General features: G+C 41.8%; 1 protein-coding gene across 1 annotated transcript in view; it reads right to left on the bottom strand.

Moving 5' to 3' along the window:
• Window positions 1-303: 303 nt before the first annotated feature.
• The window catches only part of MGAT5B (alpha-1,6-mannosylglycoprotein 6-beta-N-acetylglucosaminyltransferase B), a 69713-nt gene continuing 48162 nt past the window's right edge, over window positions 304-21854 (bottom strand). Inside the window, exons 15-19 of the mRNA XM_075277419.1 lie at window positions 17611-17757; window positions 14931-15047; window positions 5541-5615; window positions 4900-5162; window positions 304-1434 (exon numbers count right to left, since the gene is read on the bottom strand). Of these exons, the coding sequence (XP_075133520.1) occupies window positions 1236-1434; window positions 4900-5162; window positions 5541-5615; window positions 14931-15047; window positions 17611-17757 (801 nt within the window). The 3' untranslated portion in view covers window positions 304-1235. The remainder of the gene's footprint in view (window positions 1435-4899; window positions 5163-5540; window positions 5616-14930; window positions 15048-17610; window positions 17758-21854) is intronic.

Raw genomic sequence — 21854 nt, 5'->3', positions numbered from 1 at the left:
GACTTGCCTCAAGCAGAGGTAAAAATGCTGACAGTGCTGACTTCCCACTCTCTCTTCTGCAGGAATGGAGTAAGTTACAACAGCCAGAGATTCTAACTAGCTGCTGTAACTTGAACCATGGAGCAGCAACAAAAAAAAGAGAACGGAAGGAGAGCAAAAAGCAGCTCAGTTTCAGCACTGCGACCTAGTGACCACTGGATGGGTGACTGCCAGAGGAACTTTTTGATGCCGAGCAAGTATCATACTCTTGCTTACAAGAGGAAAATAATTGGAGGGCATCAGTCAAATTCCCAGTCTAAGCTGGTAGGTGAGAGGAGCTAGACAACCCCGGTAAGCTACATTTTATGAGGCAGAAAAAGGCACCATACTGAATCCTTATCCTAGATGATGAAAACAGGCCCAGTGGGTCAGTTGTACCCGGTGTGCTCCTTTAAACTCAAAATAAGTCATGTCAATTCTATTTCACCAATTCAGCCTTTATTAACATAAATATCTGAAGGAAATCCTATTGCTCACGCGGCTTCTTTTCACACATTCCAGTTTAATTGGAAGTGTCAGCTTCAGAAAAAAGTGCATAAATCTCCTCCTGGTAACCCATTCCCCACCACCGTGGCTTATAACAAGTTACTGTCATGAATTGCACATTTGGTCCAGGTGATTTCATAGTAATTCCGAGTCCCCGACATTTCAATAGTATTTGTGTTCTCATCTATCTGTAAAAAAAACAAAAATCATATAGTCACATCAGTAATGTTCAGAAATGGGAATGACGTCCCTTCTAGGTTGGCACTGGCTGCGCCTCATTATCTGGCACCAATTCCGTATTTATTACACGTAGATCCTAAATATTGCAGTAAGTACATGCCCCTTCTGAAGGATCCGTTCTTGAACGCTTGCGGCTCTATTCCTGCTGACTGGTCAGATCAATGTTGTTGCTGTTGGATTTTATCTTCATTGTGCTTTACTTATAAAAACGATGTCGACCCTTGATCCATAACCGTACGAGGGCATGGAGATCATTACGTGGCTCCAAGATGTATTACACAGGTTGTTGTGTAAGTGTATAGTATGCTCACTATTGCTTTATGCTGCAGCATAAAACTCTGGGCAGAGATCCCTGCCTGTAGGTTCAGTTATTGAAGGTACAGTAGGACCTCTACATGCAGCAGTCCGTATGATCAGTAGTTGGAAGTTTAATGGAGACATTTATTGGTTGGAATGAACATGCCATCCCATCACGAGCAGTCCTTGCACAGAGCGACTTGTCCACGTCGGTAGTCTCTACATGGGCACAGCCTGCGGAACTTTGTGCTTTGTCCTGAACAGCTAAAGAGTAATGGTTCCCTCTGAAGGTAGCATTCCCGGACAGAAGGTGACACGGCTGGGTACAAGTGGCTCATAACAGATTCTGTACTCTCACACCGGGCTCCAAGTCTATGGGGGACAAAATGAGATGAGATACAACATATGATAGACATCTAGACAGAACATTAGGTATCAGTGCATCTTAAGGTCCACATACGCACAATAGAAAAGTTTGCCAAATTGTGGTGGGACTGGCCAACTATTTAATGTTTATAGGGGCCCTGCCTCTCCCCAACATCATTTGTAGGACCAGGCTTATTACATTTTATCAGGTTTAATCCATTCTCTACTTCTTATCCAAGCTGGAGGAACAGTTGTTGGTCAACGTTTATGGACATCTCTACCGGAATTAAGCTGGCTGACAGATATCTCCTAGTCCCTGTACACATGTATAGCTTGGCTGAGTGTGCACTTGTTTTGAATAGCGAGAGTGGAGTAAGTAGTGTTTGGCAGCGGTTTATCTCTCATGAAAACAAAAGGGTCAAGCATGTTGAAATCCAACAGCCTGATCCTTCTCTCCGGCGACATCTACCATTGGGGGAGAGATAGTTGACTAGTGCTGTCAATATTTCTAACCAGTATGGCTAGCTTTAGGGCTGCCATTAAGCTGCCAATAAATATTAAGCTGGTATAGGTCAAATAGGCCATGCTGATCAATATGACCAATGGTTGCATGAAAATGTTGCAGAAAATGATCATGTTCCTAGTAGAGTATGTAGATCATTTGATTGATTTATTGGTCCCTGGTATAACTAAATGGAGAGATTAATGCCCAGAGTTTTTGGGTTAGATTCCTAGATGTCTTGAAAAACACCCATGAAATAACACTGCGTCCCCCTACACGGTCTGATACTGTCGGCACTGAGTGGACACTGTCATACTGTATAGGGACATTCCATATGGATAAAGACAAATGGGAAAGCCCAATTCTCAATGTATTCATACGTTTTCACGAAGAGTCAAAGATGGAACAACTTTATTTCATGAAGAATGCCAATATTTAATGACATTTCAGGACAAGTGATGGGACTTTTTTAGTTCCTGCCGCATTATTACAATCTGATGTTACCGCTGGTCTGATGAAGAAGACTCCTTCCTACTTGTCCCTTAAATAGTTAAGAAGTCATGGATGCAAAAACGCACATTCAATACTTGCTGGATCATATTTAATTGGAGATGCCAAGTACGCATGGGTTCTGAATGCGGAGATAGGAGTGCCACTGAGAACAAAAAGGATCAGGCATGGCAACATTAACAGATGATGAACAAAAGATTTGGGATACCCCCGTACACATCGGAGGCCCCCAAAAAACTGCAGGTTTGACCAACATTAATCCACTGTGCGTACAGGGGTGTAGCGGGAGATGCAGCAGTAGCAGTCATTACCGAGCCCTGGATCCTGATGGGGGTCCCAAAGCTTCCCCTGCCACATAAAATATACCATTGTTCTATACAGCACAAGGTAGGTAGTGGCCTCATTACAAAATATACATTGGGGCCCAGGAATTGTGCATGGACACCCCCCTAAATATATTACTAGTTTCAGAGCTGAACTGACCATTTGGTTGATACGGCAAAGACAAAAACCCCATTTAAAGATAATATTGCTCTTATAAGATGTAAAAAACAGGGAGGGAGATTTATCAAAATTGGTGCAATATACAAGCGGTGCACTTACCATAGTAACCAATCAAATTCCAGTTCTTATTTTCCAAAGGATGTTTTTGAAATGAAAACAAGCATTCTAATTGGTTGCTACGGACAACCACTTATCATTGGCATTGATTTAGAAAAATTTTCCTATTAAGTCCACATATTCTTAGGTTTATATTATCTTTATACATTATTACATTTTTATCTTTATTATGTGCCATCTTTTTTTTATCTTATTTTAACTGAAGACATTTTTCTTAAGGCAGTCTGAACGCTCATCATTTCCGGCTTCGTCCGGCCTTTTCTATGGAATACTTTTAAGAATGCAACAAAAGGAACGGCATTTTGTAAAGCCAATTGTTACCACCAAGTAAACTTCAAAATAGCCCAAAATAACATCTTCAAATAAGACAAAGCTTCCTTTTTGCTCCTCCGAAGGCAAAAAGAGATAAGAAAATCTTGTTGGGATCAGTAGAACCCATATTCTATTTTATTCGTCTTTGTGTCAAACAGAGATCCTTCTGTAGTGCGGCCGTCTTTGAGCTTTAGATGCCGCTGTGTCTAACCCGTTGTGCCGTACTGTTCCATCTCTTCTGTACAAACACTGTGACCTATGAGACACTAGTAGTCTTTATATGTAACAATCTCGCTCCTATTAGATTTTGGAAACAGATTGTTTAGTCACAATCCTAACAATCCATATTTGGCTACAGTCTCAGCGGGCACAAGTATCATTGGTACTGTGATATCAATATGTGTTGCCAGCGCATGCGCAATTCCATAATGAAGCCAAGGCAATACATATTGACTTTACTGCGCTGTGAAGTGGAGGTGTACTGCCATTGCTTCACTGAAAACCGCGCATGCGCCGGGAGTGCCAGAGATGAGTGCAATGAGAACATCGACATCTTCTCTAAATTTGTACTAGGAATTAAAAAAAAAAACAAAAAAAAAAACAACCAGGGCACATATATGGCTAATATAGAAACATTTGAGACATTAACCCCAAGGTCCATAAGGACCCATTTATAATCATATATGAAAAATATGAATGGCCAATATGGAGTAAAATATGTCTAGCTGAATTGGCAGACCCAGTGGCGTAACGATCATGGTCTCAGGGAGTGCGACTGGTCCCAGCGGGATACAGGGCCCACGGCCAGCTGGAAATGGCTGAAGCCCCAGATCACTATGTAAGCAGTCAGGGAGAGCCTGCTTCCCCGACCGCTATACATATTATAAATGACAAGGGGCTCTGGCATGTCGCCAGGCCCCTTTTCAATCAATGCTAGCCTAGGGGAGGTGAGCTGGCTCAGGGGGTTCACCCTGTACTCTTGTGGGCCAGTCTGAGCCTGCCTATCTATCTATCTATCTATCTATCTATCTATCCATCTGTCTCCTATCTATCTATCTATCTATCTATCTATCTGTCTGTCTCCTATCTATCTATCTATCTATCTATCTATCTATCTATCTATCTATGTATTTGTCTCCTATCTATCTCCTATCTATCTATCTGTTTCCTATCTATCTATCTCACATCTATCTATCTATCTGTCTCTTCTATCTATCTATCTATCTATCTATCTATCTATCTATCTATCTATCTATCTATCTCACATCTATCTATCTATCTATCTATCTCACATCTATCTATCTATCTATCTATCTATCTATCTATCTATCTATCTATCTATCTATCTCTGGAGGTGTACAGATAAATTAATCCATGAACAAACCATGAATCAAAGCAGAACCAGAACTCAATAAGGAGCCAGGTTACTACTGAGCCTGGGTATTTTATCTGCACATCCATCCCACAGAGTCCTGGCCTGTAGGCATGATATATGATATAGGACTAGTATATAAGCATATACTTACTGCTCCAGAACACTCTGCCTGTTGATGATACTGAAGAACGTGGGCTCACACACCAAGTCCCGGTCCCAGCATGCACTCGTGCAGGATTCTCCTTCTGCAGACAGCCATACTTGCATTGAGGTGATGGGTGGCCACATGGATGGAGGGGGCTCACTTGTTGACCAAGTCAAGTGTGTATGGTTTATGAGAACCAAGGGAGAGGGAAGATGAACCTGGGATGCATTAATGGGAATGGGCAGGGGCAAAGGAGGAGAGCAAAACTCCTGGAAGGGATCACACATTGGATGGATATAAAAGAATGGTGGTAAAATAGCAAAAGTAAAGGGAATGTGACAAAGAATAAAATGTTGTGAGACAATGATAGGAAAAGAAACAGACAGAAAAGGAATTTAAAGCACATTCTGCTCCATTATGCGCGGCTAGGCATTATGTTTAATGAACATTTCCAGCAAATTGGACTATGCTAATACCAGCGGTCCGGAGACAGCCATCAAACTGTCGGCTTTTCATTGATTTAACAATTCGGTGGTACAGCATGAAGCACAGTTTACGGAGGGTCACCGTTGGAGCTGAATACATTTTCCAGCAGGCGATACATGTTTTCTGGATTGTTGCAGGTATCTAATGACATGGCGGCTTACCTGGTGCTGGATATAGGCGTGCAGTCTCTGCAGCATCCCCTCACTTGTAAACTCATAGGGTAGGTATGGTTCAATCTATAGGAGAGCAATGGACAGGTATGGCATTGGTTATGCTGGATGGACATAACTAACCACATCAGGCTCTCCTGCTATACAATCCATTAAGATTTGTTAACAAGGGAGCGTGACTGATAGGAGATTCAGTAGATCTCTTACTAGCAGACATATCAGGTCATGGTACACGAGCTCTGACAATATTGTGTACATGTGCGGTATAACTACTGCAGGAGACAGATTCGCCAAGTATACCAAAGGACAGAGTTGTCTCTACATAGCGACATTACTACAGCGACACGAGCCTAGCCCTGTTCACCAGGGGTAATAAACAAAGAATATTAGGGTTCTGCTTCCATGACTGCAGCTTTTCTCTCCTCATCACATTGTCTAATGAGATCCCTTGGGCCTCGTCCCTGAGCTCAGTGATATACTATTATTCTTCTGCACAGAACCTTCCAGATAATGAGACCTCTCTCTCTCTGCTTCTCAGGAATATTGGCTGTTAAACCACCCGAAACTGACACCTCTACGGCTCAATGACCTCAAATTGAAGCATTAGCCAGACCTCAAACCCCTTCATGGCTGAGACGTTCTCCACCCCTGTCCCCTCCATCCTCCCTACAGCCTGTTATATATCTATTTATTGCCAAAGGAAATGCAGTAAAAAAATCTATCTATCTATCTATCTATCTATCTATCTATCTATCTATCTATCTATCTCATGTATCTATCTCTATCTATGTATCTATCTATCTCATCTTTCTTTCTCTTTCTTTCTTTCTATGTATCATCCATACCGCCCAACTTTTAAAGGACAGAAAGAGGAACAAAATGTGGGCGGGCCGTGACAAATTGAGCTACACCCACTTTTAAATTGGCCCCACCCATTCCCTTCCATTTGTCCCGTGGAATGCAGGACGGTTGGGAGCTATGCTATTATCCATCTATCACATACTAATCTATCTATACAAAAGAAAGTCCAAAACATCACAAGATATACCTTACTGGCAATGGGTGCAGAAATCCACGAAAGATAAGTAATACAAAAATGCAGCACTTTTTGGGGATGTGGAATAAGAAAGTGTGAATATAGTCTGAGAGGCCAATAAATAAATACTCCCAAGAGTAAAATAATGAGGATGTGTGCTGACGTTTTGCAAAATATGGAGAGGTGGAATATAGCCAACCTGGCATTATACTGGGCTAAATAGTACAGCATGCTACACTCAAAAAACACATGTGTGCTAATGGTGCTTTACTCCATAGAGTTTTCAAAAGTTGGCAAGTATGATACTATCTATCTATCATCTATCTATCTATCCATCTATCTATGATCTACATCTATCTATCTATCTATCTATCTATCTATCTATCTATCTATCTATCTATCTATCTATCTCATATCTATCTATCTATCTCATATCTATCTATCTATCTATGATCTACATCTATTATCTATCTATCTCCTCTCTCTCTCTCTCTCTCTCTCTCTCTCTCTCTCTCATATAGATATAGGTATGAGCATATACGGGGGATATCCTGCACAGCCTCCAGCTTGTGTCGCCTATAGCTAGGTAACAGGGTTCCCTTGGCGATGGAGCAGTAGTTGAGCAGGCCGGGTGACAATTGGTGATGGTTGTGTTCGGGAGGTGCCGGAGAGCTGTACCCCTGTATATACCGGCTGTACTCCTATATATACCGGCTGTACTCCTATATATACCGGCTGTACTCCTGTATACACCGGCTGTACTCCTGTATATACCGGCTGTACTCCTGTATATACCGGCTGTACCCCTGTATATACCGGCTGTACTCCTGTATACACCGGCTGTACTCCTGTATATACCGGCTGTACTCCTGTATATACCGGCTGTACTCCTGTATATACCGGCTGTACCCCTGTATACACCGGCTGTACTCCTGTATATACCGGCTGTACTCCTGTATACACCGGCTGTACTCCTGTATATACCGGCTGTACTCCTGTATACATTGGCTGTACTCCTGTATATACCGGCTGTACTCCTGTATATACCGGCTGTACCCCTGTATATACCGGCTGTACTCCTGTATACACCGGCTGTACTCCTGTATATACCGGCTGTACTCCTGTATATACCGGCTGTACCCCTGTATATACCGGCTGTACCCCTGTATACACCGGCTGTACTCCTGTATATACCGGCTGTACTCCTGTATACACCGGCTGTACTCCTGTATATACCGGCTGTACTCCTGTATACATTGGCTGTACTCCTGTATATACCGGCTGTACTCCTGTATATACCGGCTGTACTCCTGTATACACCGGCTGTACTCCTGTATATACCGGCTGTACTCCTGTATATACCGGCTGTACCCCTGTATATACCGGCTGTACTCCTGTATACACCGGCTGTACTCCTGTATACACCGGCTGTACTCCTGTATATACCGGCTGTACTCCTGTATATACCGGCTGTACCCCTGTATATACCGGCTGTACCCCTGTATATACCGGCTGTACCCCTGTATACACCGGCTGTACTCCTGTATATACCGGCTGTACTCCTGTATACACCGGCTGTACTCCTGTATATACCGGCTGTACTCCTGTATACACCGGCTGTACTCCTGTATACACCGGCTGTACTCCTGTATACACCGGCTGTACGCCTGTATACACCGGCTGTACCCCTGTATACACCGGCTGTACCCCTGTATACACCGGCTATACCCCTGTATACACCGGCTGTACCCCTGTATACACCGGCTGTACTCCTGTATACACCGGCTGTACTCCTGTATACACCGGCTGTACTCCTGTATATACCGGCTGTACCCCTGTGTATACCAGCTGTACTCCTGTATATACCAGCTGTACCCCTGTATATACCAGCTGTACTCCTGTATATGCCAGCTGTACTCCTGTATATGCCAGCTGTACCCCTGTATATACCAGCTGTACCCCTGTATATACCAGCTGTACTCCTGTGTATACCAGCTGTACCCCTGTATATACCAGCTGTACTCCTGTATATACCAGCTGTACTCCTGTATATACCAGCTGTATTCCTGTATATACCAGCTGTACTCCTGTATATACCAGCTGTACTCCTGTATATACCATCTGTGTTCCTGTATATACCAGCTCAGCAGACACACAGATTTACTGACTAGTGTGAATAGTGGATGTGTACCAGGGACTGTCTGTAGACAAGCCCCCCGGACTCCGGACTCCCCTATCCCTCCTCTTGTGCCACAAACACACTTATCCCCATTGCATAAGTATCAAATCACTTTGACCCCCAGTGACTGGGGAACGTGGGCCCGAAGCCTTCCTGTGTATGAAGCACTTGTGCGCTTGTGCCCTCCATTCTCTACTATGTGGCTTCGAGGACAGTGATCTCCAGCAGACCCGCACGAGTGGAAGGAGATCTGGTCACACTAGTGCGCCAACGCTTCATTCACATTGTACATTTTTCTTTATCACTTCTGCAGTGTATTGTTCTTATGATGTGCCATAATGTTAGGAATTATGGCCTTCACCAAGCCCCTGGCTACCATGATAACCACCATATAGATGAAGAGGCAAACACCTATAATCCCTGACAGGCTTATTGCTATGGACACACTACCTAACAACCAGTCTATTCTAAAGCGTTGTCATGTAATATGTCCTTAAAACCAGTTTGGCCAAATTCTACTCATCCGTAAGTCCAATGCAGTGTCACGGCTCATTGCCGCCAGCTACATCTGACTATAGCTCGCAAATAGGCTGACAGCTTCTGGATAAGGGTGTACACACAGACATTTGGTTCTTATTATGTGACGTCTTATAAGCAGATACAATGGAAAAAGAGCCTTAAATGTGTATGCATCTGGGGAACATTTCTGCAATAGTCATGCAATTGTTGCAAGCTCCCCACCTTCCTAAAACCATAACCTTTTTATTCTTCCAGTCATAAAGCCATGTGAGGGATTACTTTATTATTTATCATGTGATATGCAACATCTTAGATTATTGAGAATGTATCAAGTGAAAATCATCTCCAGTTTCAGATTATCAACAATTTGTCTAGATTATCCTGTGCAGTCTGTGATTATCAACAAAATGTATCATGTGACAATCTTGTCTAATCAATATGATCAACAATACATCACTTGACAATCGTGTCCTATCTGCATTATCAACAATGTATCATTTATCAATCAAATCCGATCTAGATTATCAACAATCTACCAATCTAGATTATTATTACTGTGTCATGAGACAATTTTATCCAGTTTTGTCAATAATGTACCATGTGACAATCAGGTCCAATCTAGATTATCAAAAATGTATTATATAACAATCATGTCCTATCTGCATTATCGATATCATATAATTTATCAATCAAATCCAATCTAGATTATCAATAATTACAAACAATTTATCTAATGCCAATCATGACCAGTTTTAGATTATCAACAACCTGTCTAGATGTCCAGTTTGTGATTATCATTAACAATGTATCATGAGAGAATCTTGTCTGATCTAGATTATTGACAATACGTACATGACAATCATGTCCAATATAGATTATCGAAAATGTATCATATAACAATCATGTCCTATCTGCATGATCAATATCATATCATTTTTCAATAAAATCCAATCTAGATTATCAACACTGTATCATGTGACAATCATCTCCCATCTAGATTATTATTAATATGTTGTGTGACAATTTTATCCATTTTTGGTTGTCATATAACAATCATGTCCAGTTTTAGATTGTAAACAATTTATCATGTGACAATCATATTGTCTTATTAGTTACAATGTATCAAGTGAAAATGATGTCCAGTTTTATATGATCAATAACCCTCACAGATTATCATGTCCAATCAGTGATCATGCACTATATATCAGATGGCAATTATGTCTATTCTAGATTATCAACAATACGTGGCAATCATGTCGTGGCTACATTATCAACAATGTATCATGTAACAATCATGTTCAATCTACTGTATATTATAAACAATGTATCATGTAACAATCATGTTCAATTTAGATTATCAACAGTGTACCAAGAGACAATTATGTCCAGTTTTAGATTATCAACAACCTTTCTAGAATATCATGTCCATTCTGGGATTATCAAAAATGTATCATGTGACAATTTTGTCTAATCTATATTATCAACAATACATCATGTGACAATTAAATCCAATCTAGATGATCAACAATGTATCATGTAACAATCATCCCCTATGTAGATTATTAACAATGTATCATGTGACAATCATGTCCATTCTAGATTATGGACATTGAACCATGTGACAATCAGCTCCAATCTAGATTATGGACAATCATGTACATAAATTATTATCTGAAAACAATATTGTTTTAGATTATCAATAGTGCATCAAGTGGCAACATATCTAGTCTGTGATTATCAACAATTATGTGACAACCTTGTCTAATCTAGATTATCAACAATAAATCACATGCTAAACGTGATAATTTGATATGATTAATACATGATACATTATCAAGTATTAATCAGATCAAATCTAGATTATTAACAATATATCATGTGACATTCATGTCCAGTTGTAGATTACCCACAGTTTATCATGTGATAATCTAAGATTATGAAGTGACAATCATGTACATTTTTACATCAACAACAACCTTTCTAGTTTGTCATGTCCAGTCTGTGAGTATCAACAATGTACCATGTGACAATTGTGTCTAATATACAATATCGATACTATATCATCACATGATAATCATGTCCTACCTACATTATTAATGATGTATCATGTATCAATCATGTCCCATCTAGATTATCGGCAATACATCATGTGACAATTATGTCTAATCTAGATTATCAATGATGTGTCATGTATCATTCATGTTCAATCTAGATTATTGGAAGTGTATCAAATTTTACGATGCCTAATCTGTGATAAAAAATATGTCACGTGAGAACAATTTATAATCTAGATTATTGACAATGCATCACATGATAATCATTTCCAGTCTGTGAATATCAACAATGTATCATGTGACAATTCTATCCAATCTATATTATTGACTATGTAATGTGAAAATCATGTCCAATCTAGATTGTTGATAATACAATACAATGTGACAATCATGTCATGCCAACATTATCGATGATGTATCATGTAACAATCATGTTCAATCTAGATTATAAACAATGTATCATGTGACAGCCATGCTTAGTCTCATATTTTGTACAATGGATTATGTGACAATTATGCTTTTATGTACAGTGTATCATTATTACACATTATTCCTCTGAATGAATATATATATATATATATATATATACAGTCCTATGAAAAAGTTTGGGCACCCCTATTAATCTTAATCATTTTTAGTTCTAAATATTTTGGTGTTTGCAGCAGTCATTTCAGTTTGATATATCTAATAACTGATGGACACAGTAATATTTCAGGATTGAAATGAGGTTTATTGTACTAACAGAAAATGCGCAATATGCATTAAACCAAAATTTGACCGATGCAAAAATATGGGCACCTCAACAGAAAAGTGACATTAATATTTAGTAGATCCTCCTTTTGCAAAGATAACAGCCTCTAGTCGCTTCCTGTAGCTTTTAATCAGTTCCTGGATCCTGAATGAAGGTATTTTGGACCATTTCTTTCTACAAAACAATTCAAGTTCAGTTAAGTTTGATGGTCGCCGAACATGGACAGCCCGCTCTCAAATGATCTGAAAACAAAGATTGTTCAACATAGTTGTTCAGGGGAAGGATACAAAACGTTGTCTCAGAGATTTAACCTGTCAGTTTCCACTGTGAGGAACATAGTAAGGAAATGGAAGACCACAGGGACAGTTCTTGTTAAGCCCAGAAGTGGCAGGTCAAGAAAAATATCAGAAAGGCAGAGAAGAAGAATGGTGAGAACAGTCAAGGACAATCCACAGACCATCTCCAAAGAGCTGCAGCATCATCTTGCTGCAGATGGTGTCACTGTGCATCGGTCAACAATACAGCGCACTTTGCACAAATAGAAGATGTATGGGAGAGTGATGAGAAGGAAGCCGTTTCTGCACGTACGCCACAAATAGAGTTGCCTGAGGTATGAAAAAGCACATTTGGACAAGGCAGCTTCATTTTGGAAACAAAAATTGAGTTGTTTGGTTATAAAAAAAAGGCGTTATGCATGGCGTCCAAAAAGAAACAGCATTCCAAGAAAAACACATGCTACCCACTGTAAAATTTGGTGGAGGTTCCATCATGCTTTGGGGCTGTGTGGCCAATGCCGGCATCGGGAATCTTGTTAAAGTTGAGGGTCGCATGGATTCCACTCAGTATCAGCAGATTCTTGAGAATAATGTTCAAGAATCAGTGACGAAGTTGAAGTTACGCCGGGGATGGATATTTCAGCAAGACAATGATCCAAAACACCGCTCCAAATCCTCAGGCATTCATGCAGAGGAACAATTACAATGTTCTGGAATGGCCATCCCAGTCCCCAGACCTGAATATCATTGAACATCTGTGGGATGATTTGAAGCGGGCTGTCCATGCTCGGCGACCATCAAACTTAACTTGAATTGTTTGTCCAAAATACCTTTATCCAGGATCCAGGAACTGATTAAAAGCTACAGGAAGCGACTAGAGGCTGTTATCTTTGCAAAAGGAGGATCTACTAAATATTAATGTCACTTTTCTGTTGAGGTGCCCATACTTTTGCACCGGTCAAATTTTGGTTTAATGCATATTGCGCATTTTCTGTTAGTACAATAAACCTCATTTCAATCCTGAAATATTACTGTGTCCATCAGTTATTAGATATATCAAACTGAAATGGCTGTTGCAAATACCAAAATATTTAGAACTAAAAATGATTAAGATTAATAGGGGTGCCCAAACTTTTTCATAGGACTGTATGTGTTTCTCAGTATTGAAGCACTTTTATACAGGTATGTGTTTTTTTTTTCTTTGATTTGTGTGGTTGAAATGTGGTTTGTGAATTTGTTTACACCTCCTCGGGGTCTTGAACCCCAGGGGGTGTGATCAATAATGCAATGCATTATAATGGTAATGGATTGCATAATCCTGTTGCTGCTGTTGCAGGCTATGTAGCATAGCTTGCAATAGCAGGCAAAGACTGACAGGGCAGGAAGCGTCTGCAAGGCTGCCGGCTGCCATAGCAACGTGACGCCGGGATCTGGAATAAGCTGAGAGGCCGGCGTGAGCTTGCTATGAGAGCCGGGTGCCTTGCGAAGGCTCCCCGGCATGTCAGTTCTTGGCGGCTGCAGGTTGTGAACAGTGTGTGAGGTTAGTGCGGGGGCCGGGGCTGAGACGGTCCATGGCAGTGCGCCGGTGGGGTTACTATAATGCCGGTGCGCAAGGTACGTAGTAGGAGCCCAGAGAATAGAAGTAGGGAGGTTGCATGCGGAGTGACGGTAGCAATGGAAGCATGGGTTCTGCACTTACCAGTCTCCTGTGCGTGGAGACGTCGGGAAGCTGGGGGTCCGGAAGGCGGCAGAGCAGTCAGGCCGAACGGTGTCGGGACAGTGGCGGCCTGGCGAGGATGTGGGGCGCTGCAGCCTAGGGTGGAGGGGCGAAGTGGTGGCGTCTTGGCAGACCCTCTGTATGTGGGCAAGGTGCGGCTGCTCATGGAGATCCAGTGTAGTGCCTTGCTGGGCAGTATGGCGGATCGTGATTGTCCTGGTGGTCGGGCAATATGGGAGGTCCGCAGTGTGGATGAGGTACGTTTGAAAGTATATGTAAATAGGTTTGGTGGGTGGGGTTAGGGGTAGTGTGGAGAGTCCAATAGGGAGCGTGTGGGTTGGTATGGTAAGAAGTGTGTGAGATTGCAGAGCTGGTGGTATGAGTTGTGGTTTTGTGTGGCTCCTGATAAGAACGTATGTGCGTGATTGTGACCAAAAGTAGCCTATCATTCAATCCTGGGTATGAACTATGTTTGTGGGTAATTTGAGCCAAATCAGTTTAGCGGTTTTTGCGTGATTGAGGAACAAACATCCAAACACATATAAATGTATCTTATAATATTCACTAATATTGAGGTTCCCTCCAGAAAGAAAACACTAGGAAATAACAAACCGCTGGTAAAGTCACAAAACACAGATTTAAAATCTTTACAAACAGGATACGGATAATGCAGGGAAGAAAGTACTAGCAAACAATGGAGATTTTGTCTGGATCAGTCGCTATGTGAATCGACCCTTAGTTACTACAGTTTTTTAGGGTGTGATAATAGGGTCACAACCCAATTACATAAAAGAGAAGTATTCTGCACTCCATAGGGTATATTCAAGTTGCTATCTTCCCTTTACAATACCTTGCCCCTCATGATGGCTTTGATAGCTGCCTCAAACTCCCTCGTGTCATTGTAGTCCACCGTCATGACATGAGGCCTCCCAATGGTCATCTCCATGTAAGGATGTTGAGATGAGACCTGTAGAAGAACATGAAGACTTTCAATCGATGGTTCTCTGGAAAGAACAGATAGGAGCTCTGGTAAATGTTACGCTGGCTGAGGACTCTAGGGGGCGCAGTTTTGATCTATTGTATGTAATTTGCCTTAATGATATCTGGTATTTTTTACCAATATTTGCCTGTCTTCATGTCCGTGCACCACCACATTAGGTCCTGACGCCCACCAGCACCTGAACATTTCACTCAGCAGCACCTTGGAATGATGAGGGCTCAGAAGCAAGGAGTGCTACATAAATGGAGGGGGTTAGTCTGGGGCCTGAAGACTCAGAAGTGGGGCACATGTTCCATGGGGATGACATTCCTTTTCTAATTGGCCACTACTTAATGTAGCATTGCAATAGGTAGGGGCTGATACTTTTTACTCACCCAACCGCCCTCCTGTGTGGGCCAGTCTCTGCTGCAACCTCTAGGCAGCGCTGCACTTACATAACAATACTGAAAGAAACCAAAAATATGTCGAGCGTCCTGGTGTCCTTCAATGTCTGCTACAGCGCACCCTGGAGGCGGCAGCAGAGTTGGCCTGCACAAGAGCGTGGACAGATGAGTAAAATGTATCTGCAGTAATACAAGAAATGGCAGACGATTACAAAAAGAAATACCGCCCCCCAGTCGTACACTACAGAAAAATGGGGTCATATACTGTTGGGGGACCATAAAAAAGTGGGTCTTATACTGTAGGGGACCAATAAAAAGAAGGTCATATGCTACAGAAGGGGGGGAAGGGGTGCCATATGCTGTGGGGGCGGCAAAAAAGGGGATCATATACTGTGGGGGGCAAAAAACGAAGGTGATATTTGGGGGCACAAAAGTAGATGATATATATGGGGGATGGCAAAAAAGGATGTTATATACTGGGGGGATAAAAGATAAGATAAGATAATCCTTTAATAGTCCCACAGTGGGGAAATTTTAGAAGACGGTCATATTGCATGAGCGAGCAAAAAAGTGGGCCATATACTGTGGGGGGATTAAAAAGGTGGTGATATACTGGGGAGGGGCCAAAAAAGGGGGTCATGTTATGTGTGGGGGCCAAAAAAAAGGGGGTTGTGTACATTACGGGGGCCAAATATGGGGATTTTTTTATTTGAAATGAGGGGCCAAATATGGGAATTTTTGGTCTACAAATGGGGGGGCATGTTCTGCAATTTTAATTAGGGGGTACATAACCAAAGATACCTGGGTTGGGTATCTTTTATTTAGGTGGGGTGCCTTTCTATAGTTCACCTCTGTGATATATTAATGGAGGGGGCTGTTCTGGGACCTGAAATAATCTAATTTCGTCAGAAGTCAGGGTTTTTATTAATTTTGGACTCTGGTGCTTTAATATATTTTGGGGTCTGAATCCATTTTAGAGACTGGTCTAAGGTATTTAGTTTCGGGTCTGAATTGATTAAGGGGTCTTGTCTGAATTCAATTTGGGGTCTGGCTTGAAGTTTGGATTAGTTTTGGGGTGTAGTCTACATAATGTTTGCCTGCAATGCAGGCTGCAGACTCAGGTTCTCGACATGAGAACTGCTAGTGTCTAGTCAGTTGGCTGTGACATGGTGGAACCAAGCCCACTTGGTTTAGTGGCATATGCATATGGTATCAGCTGGGAGAGTGATGTAAGCCACTGCCAGACACCTCTGGCGGCTGCTTATCCCCCTTGGAAACAAAAAAATAGAGCATGTTGAATCAGGACATTCCCATACACGTTAGATAACCAGCCAATCCCTAAACAATGGGCAAGTTTGGTCAACATTGTGTGGGGATACCTTAACTTTTACAATGTGCTGGTAAATTCTTGGACCCAGTATTTCCTAGTAACTCCCTGTTTGCTAAAAAGTGAATCCAAAGTGGTAAAACCAAAGCTAGATTTATCACAGCAGTAACCAGGGTCACGAGAATGGTGGTTGATAAGTATTCAGGCCATGATAGGTTATATCAATGGTCCCGCTGGGCTTTCAGGTATGGCTTGAGTGGTTCTGAGATCCCCTCAACATCAGAACCATTAGTTGAAGACATAAAATCTTGTATGGCTTTTATATACCAATGGTTGACCACTAACTGGTGGTTGGCAATAGTAATGGTCATTGTAAGGAAAAACAATGTTGGGCAGGCCCATTTCTATCATGGGTTAACATTTCTAAATTCCTAATATTCCCTCACGACAATTACAGCCTCTTTGGTTTTTAATGTTTCCCCCTTCACTGATTCCAATATTCGAGATAAAATGAGTCTACATCTGTGTGAATCTTGCCGGTTCCCTGACAGCCACGGACTGACACCTCCGTTCATCAGAACTCAGTGGGAAGTCTTGTCTAATTAATGGAGGTAATTATCATTTTCGGCAGTGGCTATGATTAATTCCCCAGGCCTGCTGTGCAAAACACAATTTTCGACTTGTGGTTAAATCAATACAAAATCTTTTACGATAGGCCATGATCATTTTGTAAAATTCCCCGTCAGATTACATAGATTGGTGAAATAATTGGCCATTATTAGATCCTGATCCATCTTCATTAAACGTCATAGCCTCATACCTCTCTGGAGGTTGGTTTACCACGGAAGAACTCATGGTTCAGGGAACTATGTGGGGGGTTGAAGCGAGGTTGCAGGAACACACAACCGTTGGCAACTGCTTCCAATGGGGCTGGACCTTCATAGGGGAAGCCAAAACCTATAAACAGCTGGAAAACAGAAAAACAAAACTAAGTCGTTAATGAGAGGCTATAAAGGAACAGACAAATACATCTAACAATTCACTTTGTGTATAGACATCTACTTTGTGAGCTGATCTCATACACACATCAGTAATTCTGAACGTTCTTCGGTAGGTTCAGCCGACAAGATTGTTTCTTGGTAGAGGGATATAAGATGTGTTGTTTTAGCTTTAATAATGTACATCTTGTTTCTGACCAAGCATTTTTCCAGCCTGATGTGCGACCCCTGGACTGCACTTTTCTACTTTCATGCGTACTCTTCATCTACCAAGTATAGATCCTCCGGAGAGGTAGCGGCGGGAGGCAGCCTGTCCGATACATCTCCTACACACTCTTCATAGAGTTGTGTCTATGTTAGTACAACACTAATAGGTGAGTTTCTTTCCATTACCTGCAATCTGTCTAAAAAACTAATAAATCCTTAATGTTATTCTTGTTGTTTTTTTTCCCCATTTTCCTCTATCCTTATTCCTAGTCTGTGTTCTACTGTGATGATGTTAAAGGGTTACACATGCATTTTGGATACTGAAGACCTATCCACAGTATAAGACATCAGTATCTAATCTGTGGGGGTCCGACATTTATTCTATAGCAGTGGCAGCAGGGAACAGCTGCTCCCCACCTACTGCTTAAACAGCAGCCAAATGCCACTGCCACTGATCTGGATCAACAGATCCATGCGGCAACCGGGTCAGACTCTAACGGCGCAGATACCAATCACCTATTCTTATGAAAAAATGCATTTGGGGCTGGAAAACCCCTTTAAATAGTCAGTACCTTCATTTATTAAAGGGGCTTTCTAAGCTTTTGATGACCTATGCTTAGGGCATCAGCTTCAGATCAGTGGGGTCTAACACCCAGCACATACACTGATCAGCTGTTCTCAGCAGTAGACAGTGCTGGATACAGGTGTAACTATCGGTGTAGCAGCGGTAGTGGCTGCCACAGGGCCTAGGATATTAGGGGGCCCGGTGGAACCAGCTACCACTGCAGATTTTTTTTTTTTTTAATAGGCTGTTACTAGAGATGAGCGAGTACTGTTCGGATCAGCCGATCCGAACAGCACGCTCGCATAGAAATGAATGGACGTAGCCGGCACGCGGGGGGTTAAGTGGCCGGCCGCCGTCAAAGCAGAAGTACCAGGTGCCTCCATTCATTTCTATGGAGCGTCTGATCCGAACAGTACTCGCTCATCTCTAGCTGTTACTTGCTGGAGTAACTCTATTTACTTACTGATCCTGGCTCCCGCTCATGGCCACCAGCACTTACCCTTCTGCGGAGGCTGTGATGAAGAGCCAGGATTGGTAAGCAAGGTTGCAAGGCCCACGAACCCCACATCCACTTTCATAATACTTGGGGTCTTTGTCTACAGTTCGCCACGGGGCCCCGCCATTCCTAGTTACGTCACTGGTGCTGGAACTACATGGTGGACAGAGCTGGAAGCAGTAGACTACATGCACTGTGTATTGGGTTACTACTGGGTTAACCACTGAACAGTGGACAGAGCCTCCTGCTATGGTCTCTATCTACTGTGTAGATCTGGTGCCAGTAACTCCCTATATCAGCTGATCGGTGTGGTTGCCAGGTGTCAGACTAGTCGCACCAATTCCAAAGATAGGGCACCAATATTAAAAGCCTGGAAATGGTGTCCAGATTTATCGAGCAGGTCTTATATTATATTGCCTGGTGCTCATGGCCTTCCTCAGCCCCACCAAAGGCATCTTCATAAACTTGATGTTGATGTAACAATAACCAAAGAGATGCATTGACAATATACTGTACAAAGTGTCGTGAATAATACTTGTATAGGCTACTTGTCATAGGCTACATTATGTAATATTACCCATCCTTTCAGGTACTACAATGTACTTAGACCACGGCACAGCTCAGGATCTTTCATATCATTTTAATATTGTTTAATCATGTCAACAAATGCCCAATATTCTCCTGCGCTGGTAATAGTCGCTTGGGGATCTTTTATACTGTCTTGAATACAGTGGAAGAGTCTCTTGACTTGTTATAAAAATAACCTCTTGGAATAATTCTGTCTGCATGTATTAATCCCGAGGAAAGATAAACTGCTGTCTTTACGTATTCAGGCAGCGCACAAAGGCAGCCAGCTGTTTATATCAAGCCAATCTCACGTGTACGTCCTCTGGAGTGTTATCTACCAGATAGACAAACTTATTTCTCTGCAACACCAAATGGCAGCAAGTAAAAAAGAGCTTGTCTATGTACATGTAAGAAATAATCCAAAAAGACAGCTATCTTATTTCCATGCCCTTGATCTCCTATTCTTCTCTGTGCACAATTTTTGCATTCAATACATTGAAAATAAGAAAAAAATAATCAACTATGTGAGTAATTTCAATAAAAAATATACTGAGGTATATGAGACCAATACATATTGGTTACAGACTACGAATACACCCTTTCTGTAGTCAGAGGGGGTAGTTGTACTCTTATCTTAAAGGAGTTTTACAAGCAAAAAATATGTATGACCTATTCTGATATGCAGAGAACGGAGCAGGAAGCAGACAGCTCCGTTCTCTGTGTAGTGGCCAGACCAGGTACTGCAAATCAAGTAACTGAATGGCTGCTAAACTGCAGCGACTCAGTTCCCCCACTACACAGAGAACAGCGCTGTCCTATCTATACTGGTAACTTATGTAAATTGAAGACTTTTCCTAAATATATTGCTTTAGAAATTCTGCTTTCTTTGCCTGCTAGGTGACCTTATTCCTTTCATTGCTTATACAGCGTTGCTATAACTACGGACCTGGGATATAGGACAAGTGACATCACTTACTCAGTGCAGGCAGGGTGAAGCCATGAATTGCAAGGCTTTGGATGTGACTATCTGTGGGGCAACATGAGAAAAGCCCGAAGCTGCCAGATGGTGGAGAGTCTCTACTCAAGGGACCACGAAAGAGTCCAACAGAAACTAAGAGACTGTAACCATAAAGCACTGATCTGTGTATACATCCCTAACCACCAAGCCTATGTGCCTGAGTAAAGTTGGGTTTTGTTTGCACCACACCTCATGTCCCCGCCAGCCATATTTCTCTGTTGCATCATCAACCCTTATAGGTCATCTTCCTTGGCCTGTACTACCATTCTGCTTATAGTTGGTTTGAGATAACCAATTTCACCAATAGGGTGTGCTCACATTATGTATCAGACCCCTGGTCAGGACAAGGAAAAGAGATATGGCAGATGGGTGGAGTTGTTCTTGGCAGTGGAGTGCACGGCGAGTGTCTATGCAATACAGTGAGAGATCAGACAACAGTTGCTTTAAAAAACTGGACATACAAGAGGAGACTTGATGGTCCTAATAATATGGTGCACAGTCAACCTCAGAAAAGGGCACCTGGTGTATGCAAAAGTTAAAGTAGGAGGTAAATTTTTATTAACGCCCACCTCATTACATTGGGTATTAAGTGTGGTGGTGTAAGGGTTAATGTTATTACTTTTGTTATTTGGCAGATACAGTGATCCACCTCGCCCCACTTGACCGTTTTCTGAGCTGCTGTCTTATTTACTGAACCAGAACGCAGGCTTTTAATGTATTCCTATGGAACTCAGGACAAGGCTCTCATAGGAATACATTGAAAAACTGAGTTCGGCTTCAGTAAATAAGATAAGCTAAGAAGCCAGTCATGTCTGGAAGAGCTGGGCATTATATCTGCAGAATAACACAATTAGAAAGTTTAACCCTTACACAAACCCACTGAACCAATAATATAGAAATAAGGGAGGGAATAAAAATAAGTAGACTGCTACAATAGAATTTCTCCATGTCTCCCCACCCCCAATTTTCACCCTACGCTAGTTTTCTTACGTTTAGTTATTATAAAATACCAATGCAAACCTAAATATTAAAAGCTTAATTTCCATCCACAGTTCTACGAAAGCATGAAATATTAACTTCACTGACCATAAAAAACCTGGCATGAAACTTAGCATTTATGAAATAACTTAATACTAAATAGGACGACTCAGAGAAAAGAAATTACAATCCTCGACTGCTGCATCAGCAGATACATGGGAGGAAAATTACCCAG

This window comes from Leptodactylus fuscus, chromosome 6 (assembly GCF_031893055.1).
Source record: "Leptodactylus fuscus isolate aLepFus1 chromosome 6, aLepFus1.hap2, whole genome shotgun sequence".
NCBI lineage: Eukaryota > Metazoa > Chordata > Amphibia > Anura > Leptodactylidae > Leptodactylus > Leptodactylus fuscus.
This window is presented reverse-complemented; position numbering and strand designations above follow the sequence as displayed.